The sequence below is a fragment of the Echeneis naucrates genome, chromosome 16, assembly GCF_900963305.1.
Source record: "Echeneis naucrates chromosome 16, fEcheNa1.1, whole genome shotgun sequence".
In the NCBI taxonomy this organism is placed as follows: domain Eukaryota; kingdom Metazoa; phylum Chordata; class Actinopteri; order Carangiformes; family Echeneidae; genus Echeneis; species Echeneis naucrates.
In genome coordinates this window covers 15,087,703-15,099,488 of record NC_042526.1, presented here as the reverse complement: position 1 = coordinate 15,099,488, position 11,786 = coordinate 15,087,703, and the positions used below count along the sequence as shown (strand labels likewise).

The 11,786-nt window shown below is 42.1% G+C and overlaps 1 protein-coding gene across 1 annotated transcript; it reads right to left on the bottom strand.

Annotated features, from left to right (window-relative positions):
• Nucleotides 1-616: 616 nt before the first annotated feature.
• On the bottom strand, nucleotides 617-11,013 carry LOC115056497 (transcription factor 12-like). The gene is made up of 13 exons (XM_029522971.1): nucleotides 10,907-11,013; nucleotides 8,459-8,558; nucleotides 7,505-7,647; nucleotides 7,296-7,419; nucleotides 7,132-7,196; nucleotides 6,658-6,754; nucleotides 6,503-6,576; nucleotides 5,567-5,743; nucleotides 4,652-4,763; nucleotides 4,376-4,529; nucleotides 2,669-2,898; nucleotides 1,936-2,113; nucleotides 617-1,595 (listed from the first exon to the last, which is right to left on the bottom strand). Exons 1-12 carry the CDS (start codon nucleotides 10,973-10,975, stop codon nucleotides 1,971-1,973), a joined length of 1,488 nt encoding a protein of 495 aa, XP_029378831.1. The 5' UTR covers nucleotides 10,976-11,013; the 3' UTR covers nucleotides 617-1,595; nucleotides 1,936-1,970.
• Between the last annotated feature and the right edge of the window lie 773 nt (nucleotides 11,014-11,786).

Here is an 11,786-nt window from a genome sequence, read left to right as displayed (position 1 = left end):
TCAAAGGTGAACACTTGAATTCATCATTCATAATCTACTATCATTCAAACAGCTGGGAAGTTTTTAGCGCTTGAAAAGGAAACAGCAAATCTTTCGGTTTAACAGCTGGACAGTCAGAGATCTGTGAGGTGTGATGTTCATGAACCTCTCATGTGGTCTTCAGACAAGGACCTTAAACAATCCGCGATAACTTTAAAATCTCCTCTGAATATTGCCATCATTCACAGGTCGAGGTTTAATGAACCATGCTACATCTTTTTTTATGCAAGCGTTGATTAAAGGTGGCTTCTGAAATAAAGACCTGCTATAAATAGACCAACAGCTTTGTGAAGCTCACAGATGAAGAGGTGACTCGCTGATTCTGTATTTAAAAAAAAAAAAAAAAAAGAAAAAGACATCTTGTGTGTTTTATGCAGCTTGTTGTTTAGTCCCAGCTGAGCTTAGCTCACAGCTTGGGCTTAAGGTTTTTGTGATGACTAAATATTTTGCCTTTTTTGAAAAGGTTTTTTTCATCATTTTGAAAACACAATTACAGCACATTGATATAAACATATGTGTGTGTGTTGCCAATCACTCAGATTCAACCTATTTGAAAAAACACATTTATTGCTACATTATCATTTTGACACATGCCTGTAGGCTAATTCAAACTGTACACATACTGTACATGTTATGATAGGAGTATTTCAGATTATTGTCGATTATTCATTTTCTGTTCAGCAGTATGATAAGCAAATAAGACATCAGTTATTCAGTAACACTGTATTGCTCAGAGCATGAAATGTGGCTACGTCTAACAAAACTGCACAAAAATATTTTGTGTGAAATCAGAATGATAAAAAGCAACTGGAGACATGATTAAATTCACAACATCTGTATAAAAGATAAGTTACATACAAAAAAAAAAAAAAAATGTTCTATGAAAAACTCAAACATGCAAAGAGCCTTGACTATGGTTGAGGAACGATATTTACACTGAGAAGAAAAAGAATTCTGTCCACCAGTGTTTCAGTAAGAGTAATCTTCCTGTTTACAGTATACCATAACGAATTTATAACAAATATACAAATACGAGATGATGCCCTCACGTTACGGAACATTCTCGGAGCGCTGTTCATTCACAGAATGGTCAAACTCCTGCAACTCGCACACACTCGCGCACGCACACAGACCACAGGACAAATCAAATCTGCCGTCTGAACACACATGAAGGGGTAATGAGTCCTCTGAGCCCGGTGGAAATCATGAGAGTACACCGCAAAAATGGACACACTGTTAAGTCAGACAAAAATATATCTGGCCCTGCCAAAATGAAAACTGCAGATGACACCTTGGACCTCGTACTGGATTTCATCCTTTCAGACATAATCAAACATAATCAATAAATATACAAAATATGTACAAAACATCTGCAGCTTACAATGCATTTGTCTGTCACTAGTAAAGTTTAGGCACAAAGTTTGAAGTCCATATGGGAGGTGAGGAGACGATTGTTCAACTGCATCACACTTGAAACTCAGAGAGGGGAACCTCTCCGCTTGGGTCCAAATTCAGAAGAAGCGCTGGGTGCTCCTGGGACGCTCTTCACTCAACATCTGGTGGCATAAAAGATAACGGCAGACTTTTTACATCAACTTTATATGGCCCGAATAAAGTTTTTTTATTTCACATCATTAATTATATGCAGAGTTGCATAAGAATGAAACAAATATAAAACAAATATTAATATCAACTTTTCCACTTAATATCTCTGAAAGTAAAGACATCATGGTTTGAATATATTAACTGTTTGTGGACCAGTTTTCAATAATTTTGTACATATCTATATATCTATCTATATATATACAGATAGATATATAGATATATGACATCTCATTTTCCAAAAACATTACTATATCAACTGATATCAAACTGAAAGAGTTAAGTGTGACATACTTGTTGCTGGGCGTGGTGTCGGTGGTATCAGATGCTCAGATGTGACCCATGGGGTTGGCTGGGTCGGTCAGACTGGGATGGAAAGTGAGATGCATGGACTGTGGATCTGTCATGACTGTGGACGTCTTCTCTTCCTCCCTCCTCCGCAGACAAGCTGCCTTCGGGTTCAGGTTCCTCTCTGTGGGTTTCCACAGGCAACGGGGGTTAGAATTGGACAAGAAGAAAGAGAAGGCGCGCGGTTTTTACAGGGATTTTACTCATTCCCACTCTGTATGCAATGGACATTCAAATATGTCACTTCAGTGGAAACTACGAGAAAATGCCTCATGAATGTTGATTTAGCTGTCGACTTTTTGTTATTGCTCTTTGTTATTGTTTCAATGTACAGGGTATTGTTGATGTGTCTTGCATGCATTCCCCTCAGAGGCACTGTAAAGCTTCACATTGTGGTTGTAACCCAGGAATTTAAGCCCAACTCTGCAGTTTAACTGTTTTAACTTGTTTCAGCTCATTGTTTCATTTTTATGACTGCAATCGAAACAAAACCGTAATCGAGCCTGGATAACTGTGGCTGAAAACATGTTCTCTTGCACACTTTTTTTATTCAGTGCTTCAGTTGTTGACTGAAGCCAGGGATAAAATCCATTCATCGCATCTCCCTCATCAGACACAAAGACGTGCAGCCTTTCCTGCCTCCCTGCACCACTGGGCCATGCAACCGTGATGCACTGACCTCTGACTTGCTGTTCCAGGCTAAGGATCACCGCCACAGCCTGGTGCAGCACCAGCAGTTTGGTCTGCGGCTTCTCACTCTTCAGGTGCAGCTGACACATGTGGCCCAGCTCCTTAAAGGCCTCATTGATGTCCCGCACACGGAGACGTTCGCGAGCGTTGTTGGCCATCCTCCTTTCACGCTCACGTTCGGCCTTCTGCTCCGGGCTCAGGTCCTCATCCTCATGGATGCTGTAAAGACAAGATGATGCAAGAAAAATATGGACACCATCATAAATGTATGCAAATGTGAAATTCAACCCTTTTTTCTTTTTTTTTTGAATAATGATATTTGAGCTTTGGTGGCTGGACAGCGGAGGCTTCAGTATATTATACTGTATATTCAGTATGTTAAAGTTATACTGTGGATTTTTCTGCCCTCTGCTGGCCACTGAGCTGGCACCATGTTACTGCGTTACAGGGAGTCGAATGCTCCCTCACTAGCTCTGTCAAGGCAGTTTACAAGAGCATCACAGCCAGCCCATGTTTCCAGTAACACACTCTTTATTTAATCATTAATCCTGCCGAGCAAATTTCACTGTGTCATTCAGGGGCCGTTCTTAATCAAGAGATGCATTTTTTTCCCTGTCGCTTTAGTTTCTGATGTTTCTTCATTGGTTTAAATAAAAAAACCCAAAATAACGTTCAAGAGCAAAATTGTTGCTGGAGGTCATTCATATATGCCGAGATTGATTATCGAGCTGAGTAAGAAGAAACCATGCGCTCAGACATCAGGGCTGATGCCATTAGGACGTTTGTCCGAAAGTGACCTCTGGGACCACAGACATCAGGGCAACGTCATTTATTCTGTGACGACTTTACAAGATGAACAGTTTGGTTGTAATATAAACATAACATGTTTCAGTGACTCATTAGCACCAAAGGCACAGTCAGATCGAATGTGGACCTGAAACAATTATTTGTCCAATTCATTTATTATTGCAAAAAAGGTTTAAAAAAAAAGAAAAGAAAAGAAATTGCAGCATCTAAAATTGAGGATTTTATATATATATATACAGAAGATCCTTATTTTATTTTTTTTTAACTGACTGACTTTGAATTTCGGACTATTGCTCAGGAAAAATAATTTATTGACATCAGCCCATTAAATTTTATAACCTGTAACAATACCAAAAATTATTGTTCATTGCAGCCCAAGTCAAAAAGAATACAACTGCAGTAAATACTCGGCGTAGGCTGCATCTCAGCCTTAATCCTGACTGAAGTGTTGGGAACGATGTCTTTACCATGAATTGTGTGTCAGAGCAGCTGTTCTTACCCCTCTTTTTCCTTTGTTTAATTTAATGTAGCGTCCCAGGACATGAGAAGCAATACGAGGCAGAGCTCCACAGACCACATGGACACAGCTGTCCTTCACAGAGGGAGGTCTGACAGTATTTTAAATTAGTGAAACTGAACGTGGAGAAGCCATTAATGCCTGACTTTGAGTGAGAGAAATTTGAGTTTAAAACATTTGGTGTAATCGCGTACATATAGTTCGTAATTCCGCTGAACTGTGTATAAATGTTGATTTTAATTCCTGTCACAAAATACTCTGATGAATCATGCACAGTCTGTCTCAGCAGAAAGCCCCGACTCTGCATTATCAGCACAGAAAGTCTGGGCCAGTTTTTTCGGACCAGGTGGCTGCTGTGTGTGTGTGTGTTACCTGTTTCTTGTGCTGTTTTCTCCTTGTGTTTTGTGTTCACTCTCCTCATCTGATCTCTGGCTGTCAGAGCTGTGACTGTGATTAGTGTGCATCATCTCTTCTCGTTCTCTGTTCTCCATCTTCAGCTCCAAACTTCCCTGAACTCCCACACCTCCTGTGGGATATCACATACATTTTTTAATAAAGGTAAACTGTGAAATATTTGAAATTGTTATGGTTGCAGACCCCGGAGGGGAACACTGTGGCGGATAGATGAGAGGAATAGCTTGGCTCTACCTCCACCTGGCATGGGCTGTAGTGGGGCCCTCGGTCTGGCTGGGTACGGGTGGCCATTTTGTGTACGGCTCTGGAAGGCTGAGTGGTTGCTGTTCATGCTGATCGCTTCAACCTTCATGACACACAAAGAACAAGATGAGATAATGACAGTAATGGTTGGCTCATGAGTCCTCGGCTGGACATTGAGCACCTGAAAAGGTTGAATGTGAACGCTGTGGTTCAGTTAATCCAACTGAGCCAGTGGACCTGGTTCAGTCACACAGAGCATGCAACTCTTCAGATCCAGCCACTGACAGATAAGTCACAAAACCAACATCTGGCCTCTCATTTCTGACGTAACCCTGAGTAGATTTCTCACTCTACACTATTCATTTGGTCTCAGGAAATCTTAATCTTATCTTCTTTTAAAACTAGTATATACTCCCTAAACATACCCTTAATTCTCTTCAGGAAGATTTGCTCCTAACTGACACATCACTTGAAAAAAAAAAAAAATAGATAAATAAAAGGGAGAGAATTTAAACCTCCCCTCCCCCAAAGGATTAGACTAAAAACCCCTTTCCCCTGCATATACTTCCACTCCAGCTGGGCTAAAATCCCCTTGGTCTGGGGAAAGGCAAACACGCTGGAATGAGAGTGCACAACACGGGCATCCCCCCATCACCCCACAATGGAATTAGAGGCTGTACATACTGTACACTCTCCATATGAGGGTGACGCATCACGGCACACTCCCATTGTGCTCAGTTTCCTATTTCAAGGACAACAACCTTTGCATGAGGAAAGCATGCAGACGTAGGGGGTGGAAAAATTCCTGAAACTGAATACCAGGGCGCCCTCAAAGTGTTCACACACAACATGGAATTTCCATACCCGCTGTCCTTCCCTAAATACTTCAAAGTAATGGTTGTTCACCATGGCTGGATTGTGACAGTTGAGTGCCAGAGTGGTGGCAGAGCCCGGGTGGCCGTGGTGGGTCTGATTCAGCAGGCTGTGGATGTCGGTAGGCAAACCAGGCGTGGGACCCACAGCATGGTTCCTCAGGACATGGATCACATCGTCAAGTCTGTCCAGACGGTCTTCCACCTGAGACTGCAAACACCCGGCAAAAAAAAAAAAAAGTCAGACCAGTACTTTCTGGTTGCGTCTGGGGCATCAGAGCGAACTTTTAAACATCCTCTCAATTTAAAGAATATGGGACATTGTGTGGCACTAAATTATTCTTTTCAAAATACTGAAACCAGCTGTTTGGGTGAATTCATATATAAGCCCGACATTAGCAATAGCTCTACATTTTTTCAAAAATACAATATTTACACTCTTGCCAAGAGCAGGATGATAAGATCAAGTCGGCTGGGCTGCCAAGCAACATGGCTGACGCATAAGATCCCGTAAAATCTGCAGCGATACATTTTGTCACTTTTTGACAGTTGACCTCACTGTGGCTTCACAGGCCTGCACTGAGTTAACCTAAGCTAAGTATAAATATACCATTTATTAGTATTATATATATATCAGTAAATGCATTTGCTGGACAGAAATGATCTTGTCAGCTAACTAAGAAATAAAATAAGGCTATTTCCTTCAATGTGGAAATATTCCCTCAATTAAAACTCAATTGAGCAATGCAAACTGTATGCGTGCAATTTTCCTCTTCCGGTTGGTCGTTTGAAGTCTTGAGCTGGTGTATAATTGACACATGTATATATGTAAATGTACTTTTAGTGCATGTATTTATTTATTGTATATTGACCTGTCTTTTTCATTTATCATATATTTATACATGAATCCATCGATTGTCTTCGTATGAAGAAATAAGCAAAGGGATATTATATTGAACTTTGTCTTTACCATTGATATAAGCGAAGACTCATAATGTGGTGACTCTGGTGCCTGAACTGAACTCCGGGGCCACATGTTGGTACCTGGGAGGAAGAAAACGACCATATATAAAACTAAGCTATATAACATGAACAGCACAGCAGCCTGTTTTTATTTCACTCTACCTGCAGGTTCGGCTGCATTCAGCAGCGGAGACGGAGACCTCACCGGTGTGGACGAGCTGGAGGGGAAGCTGCTGCTGGTGTGATCAGGGGAATAAATCTGGCAGCAGGCATGGAGAGAGGGGAGAAGGGGGAGGGGTGAGACCAGGGCATGGATCATTTTAAAAGCACAACTTGTCATTTCTGTGTAAGGTTTTACAGCTGCTGCCACAGCCTTTGGAGCAGGCTCGTAACCTGAACTAAACTCATCAATTCTGGTCATTTTACTAGTCGGCAGCTAATAAAAAGACAGGCAGCACAAAAGTAGCCCTTGGTTAATATTCACTAGAGTGTCACTGGCAGGGAGGAATACCTATTTTCCTTTTGCATTAAACCACTGGGACTCTCAGGGTTTGGTTTTATGCTCTGGTCTGACTGTTGGCACATAACAAGGCAAAGATGAGTTGGTCTAACGGGATTGGTGTGGCGCATACTCACAGAGGCCAGGGCTTTGCCCAAGGTGTCTCCTGTCTGTGAACCTCCAGATACATTTCCCTGGCCCCCTGAGATTTAAAGGAAAAACTGTCAATATTAAGTATGTAAGTAAAGAACAGTTGAGCCTGGACTGAAATAAGCTCATTTTAATTTCTCCATATCCTCACCTGTTGAATTCTCTGAGGTGTTGATTAACGGAGTCCGTGGTGCTGCACTGTTGCGATTGAAAGTGGACATGGGTGGGAGGCCCCTGTTCATATCAGCAGCCATCACCGAATGTGGAGAGTAGTCCTGAACACAAATGAGCAAACACGCAAATAAACACGCAAGGATCGCAAAGTGCTGTGCTGTCTCAGGAGCTGGAGGTGAAGCTCACCAGGTTGCTGTGTGGCGGTTGCAGGCTGCTGTAGCTCCCTGGCTGTGTTTGGTGGGTTGTGGCTGCTCCCAGCACACCTTCATAGCCCTGCTGGTTCAGCCCGTTTACAGCGTTCCAGATGTCGGGCGAATTGCTCGTCCCCTCTAAAATGCATAAAGATATGTTATAGCCTGGACTGGGACAGCATCTCAAGCAGCCAGTCCAGCCATGAAGCTCGACAGCTGCCTCGACAGAGACAAGGAAGCCGCACTGCTAAATTTCACTGGCTGAATTGAAGATGACCACTTGCTCAGTGCATAAACATGTTTTCCTCCGAATCTCAACGTCATCTGCGCAGTTGTCTCAAGTGACTGGACAATGATAATTGGTATAATTAAGATAATCATTTTCATCTTATCATGATTGCTCTGATTTGAATTTAATCCTAATTCCAGTATTTCATGCTATGACTCTCCTCTCCTACCCTCTGCAGTTAAAGGCTGTATCTCAACTACTACTGGAAAAACTGCCATGAAATGTGATAGATTTTTTAGTTTAATCAGCCAATGCTATCATGTGAACATGTTTAAATTTAGATGGCTAACAAGCCATTAGTTATATCTGTTAAAATTTTTCATGTTAGCGCTCATAAGATATTATTTTTCTGTGGTCCAAGTTTTTCGTATGCATTTTTATGTTTGGCTTGTTTTGAAATCCGGCTTTCTTATGACTTTAAATGAAAATGAAAATTGAAGGACCACATAGAACATCCATGTCTGGAACATTTTTATTTGCCTCTGTCCCTAAATCAGAGTGAGCAAACAACATCAACATGATGATGATGTTTGATTAAACTTGATCCTTATGGCCGTTTCCTTCCTTGAAAACTCATTCAGCACTTGAACGAACATTGACCCAAGTACACTGCTGCAATTACATTGATGATCATGCTAATTTTGGATTGGCTGGGCTCACCAAAGAAGGTGCTCGCGAACACATTGTTGGGAGCTTTGTTAGATGAGTGTGAAGGGGAGTTCTGGTTGATGTCGTCATTAGAGGGAGACTGCCCATAAACCTTAAACAAAGAGGAGAAAGGGACTTAAGGAACAGACAGAAAACCACTTTGAACCATAAAATCATATATAATCAAACACCAATTCTCGACTGTGTCTGTATGGCTCAGAGCAATCTTATCGACAGAAATAAAAGTGCTATGAACGCAGGCTGAAGCAACAGTATTATGAAAACAAAGCAGAGAGCTGATACACACTTAGCACTATTGGGATAATCCATAAGCTGCAGATCCATGCACCTCCTCATCCGGATTTAGGAACCATTCACCATGAGAAATCCCTGCCCTAATCATGATCAGGTTCGACTGGCTTCAGAAGACTGCGATACAATTCCCTCCCAAATAAAATTAAATTACAGGCCTTCTTATGCTTCGCCTTCAGACAGAATCCAAACAGAGAACTGACTCTCATCCTGACGATCTCTGCTGCAGGAGGCAAAACACTGTAAACAAATCAAGCAGTCCAACTAAATATACAGTAACCTTGTGTGTTTTCTTTTTCTCTTACTTGTAAGCACAGAGCTACAAACGGCACATATGCACACAAAACACACTAACACATGCTCACTCACTCAAACACACCAAGAGGTCTGGGCTGCACCTGCACCTCCCTCAATTGCTTTGATGTGCCCCAGGAAATGAAAATAAACCTCCCTGCGCAGCATCAATGGGGTGTCAGTTACCCGGACGACAAGTTCTGTAAAGCAGGCTATTAAAGACTCTCTTGAGTATGCTCATGCAAGCACACTCACACTCGCACTCACACAAACACACATACACACGCACACACACGCATGCGCGCGCACACACACATACGTGCAGCCATGACCCTGGCTGGCATGAGTCCCATGGTGATTGTGGGCTAGGCCAAACAGAGGAGCCCCTGCCGACACCGGGCCCGTCTGAGCCGCCATGGGCAACATATGGCGAAGGATAAAGCCAATTGTCCTCCTTACCATCAGCATAGCAGGCGACCCGTTAATAATGGTCACACCCCCGCCCCAGCACGCCCTCTCTGGCCCCCGCTGGAGAGGGGCCGTCACCATGGCATCCTCTTTTAGCATAGCATTGATTTAGAAACCATCAATCATGGCACCACAAATGATAAGGGACTTTTTTTCCCATTAAATAAAGACCACAACTAAGAACAGATTGGAATACTGCACCACCTTTGTATGCTTGAAATAATCCTTTTGAACATGTGGGATTTTAATTCAACACCACAAATTAACTTATACAGAAAAAGGAATTAACTGCCCAATCATCCCTATTGTATACGTCCACAGCATTATGATGCTAGATGAGTGAAATATCAACTTGCTATTTAGGGCCTATGCTGTGCTCCACCATGGCCAACTCCAGCCACATGCAACCAATTTTCTGCCTCTGTGATCCACGATGTCTGGATATGGTTAGTCTCACAGAGATCAAAGCTGCCTTTGATAATGGCTGCAGTGGTGGAGGGACTGCTCTAACATAGCGGGGTTAAATCAAATAGAAAAAGCAGCAATCTGCTTCATGTCAAGATGTTTTCTGCTGCTAGGCTTGACTACATGGTGCTCAGCTAGCAGGAAGCATGAGACTCACCGGTGCATTTTAACACGGGTTTGTCAACATGAAACCACAAGAGATTGTATGTGTAGTAACCAAATAAACATTTTCTGGGTGTTGTGTGTGGGTTATTGTTATGGCTGTTGTGATGCAATGTCATTTTAAATAAGAAATTATTTTGATGTAAACTCTGAGATGGGTATGTTCTGAAATTAGATAGGGAATGGGGAACTAAATTAACGACAACAACAAAATAATAAATACATAAAATCAAATGACCCATGAAAAACTAAGATTTGAAATTTGAAGTTAATGCACTTCTTGCATTAACTGTGCTAAGTTGCCACCACTGAAGTCTGAACAAGAGTACGCTTTATACCATATGAACAGCTCAGTGATGATGGCATATTCAACACAAACTACAGAAATGGCACATTTAAAACACAAGGCGGTGTTTCTGTGCGTGTCTCACCAAAAGACATACAAAAAGACACACATGCAAACGAACGAGAAGACACATTATATTTCAGTGAACATTTCCACTCACTCTAACATGCCTCACTGAAAGTATATCCAGGATCGTATCTTTTTTTTTTTTTTTTTATCATCATTGTTGCTGTTATAATTACTAACACATCTAACTTTTATGAAGGTTGCTGGAAACTAGTGCTGAATTGTGGCAGGCAGCAAACACAAACAACCTCTGAGAAGAGCATTTCCAAATGCAACAGCATCCTCACACACTGACAGTGTCATGTAACCTATTGACAATGAGATATAAACATAAGAAATGTACTCACTGGTTTCATGTTGTAGCAATACATCAATGAGTTGTTGCCTGTGCCAGAGACAGGATGAGCACAGTACATGACTCTGTCTGATTCACTGCAGCCTCACGATACAGTCCACACACAGCTCGTCTGACCGTGTCTTTACTCATGTGTATATATTCCACATGCACTCCTTCCCCTAACCTACCCCTGCTGGTCATGTAGCTACCCGCAGACAACTTATGCAAATCAGGGCTGAACCATTCCCTGCAGCAGAGGGGGGTGGGCAAGCGTTGATGCTACTATTGTAGTATAAGCCATGTCCAGACTGTTGTGAGCATTTTATTTGAGAGAATTTTGCCATTAAGCATTAATGCCGAGGTTGTGATAATGACTGAGTTTGTGCAGAAAAGCCACATGAAAATAAATGACACTTGTAATAATCAGGGAATTCCCTGCCTGGGGATGACCAAACAGGATGACCACATCAGTTCAGAAAGGGGGACAAACCCATCATCAAGGTGGTTTAGAAGTTGTGTTCATATCATCATCCAGCTCCTGTGAAATCCCTTGTTAGTGTAAAATCATATTTAAGGAAGCTCAGGGCTGCTTCCTCAGGACCGTTGAGCGCTGACGGCATAAAGATTAGCTTCTGATGAAAAGGTAGAGGTTTCCAGTAAACAGAGGATACCACACCCCTGTCTGACCTACATTTACAAATAGAACCAAGTCTTGGTTAGTAGGCACGTGTAGCATGGCAGGCTGGGTTAAAGGTTATTAAACAGTAGTCTGTCTGGGTGATCTGCTGATGAACAACTTCCTCTTTGAGGTGCAAATCCGCTGTCTGCTGCCCTGCTGCACACACTCATAGTGACTTTCTGCATGTCTAAAGTCACAGTTGCAATTTCAG

Excerpts from the sequence above, each read along its gene's own strand:
- LOC115056497 (XM_029522971.1), bottom strand. The coding sequence starts at position 10,975 with ATGTACTGTGCTCATCCTGTCTCTGGCACAGGCAACAACTCATTGATG. Across the intron at positions 6,577-6,657 it reads GAATGCAGCCGAACCTGCAG|GTACCAACATGTGGCCCCGG; the intron begins GTAGAGTGAAAT and ends TCTTCCTCCCAG. Across the intron at positions 2,899-4,375 it reads GAAAACAGCACAAGAAACAG|CATCCATGAGGATGAGGACC; the intron begins GTAACACACACA and ends TTGTCTTTACAG.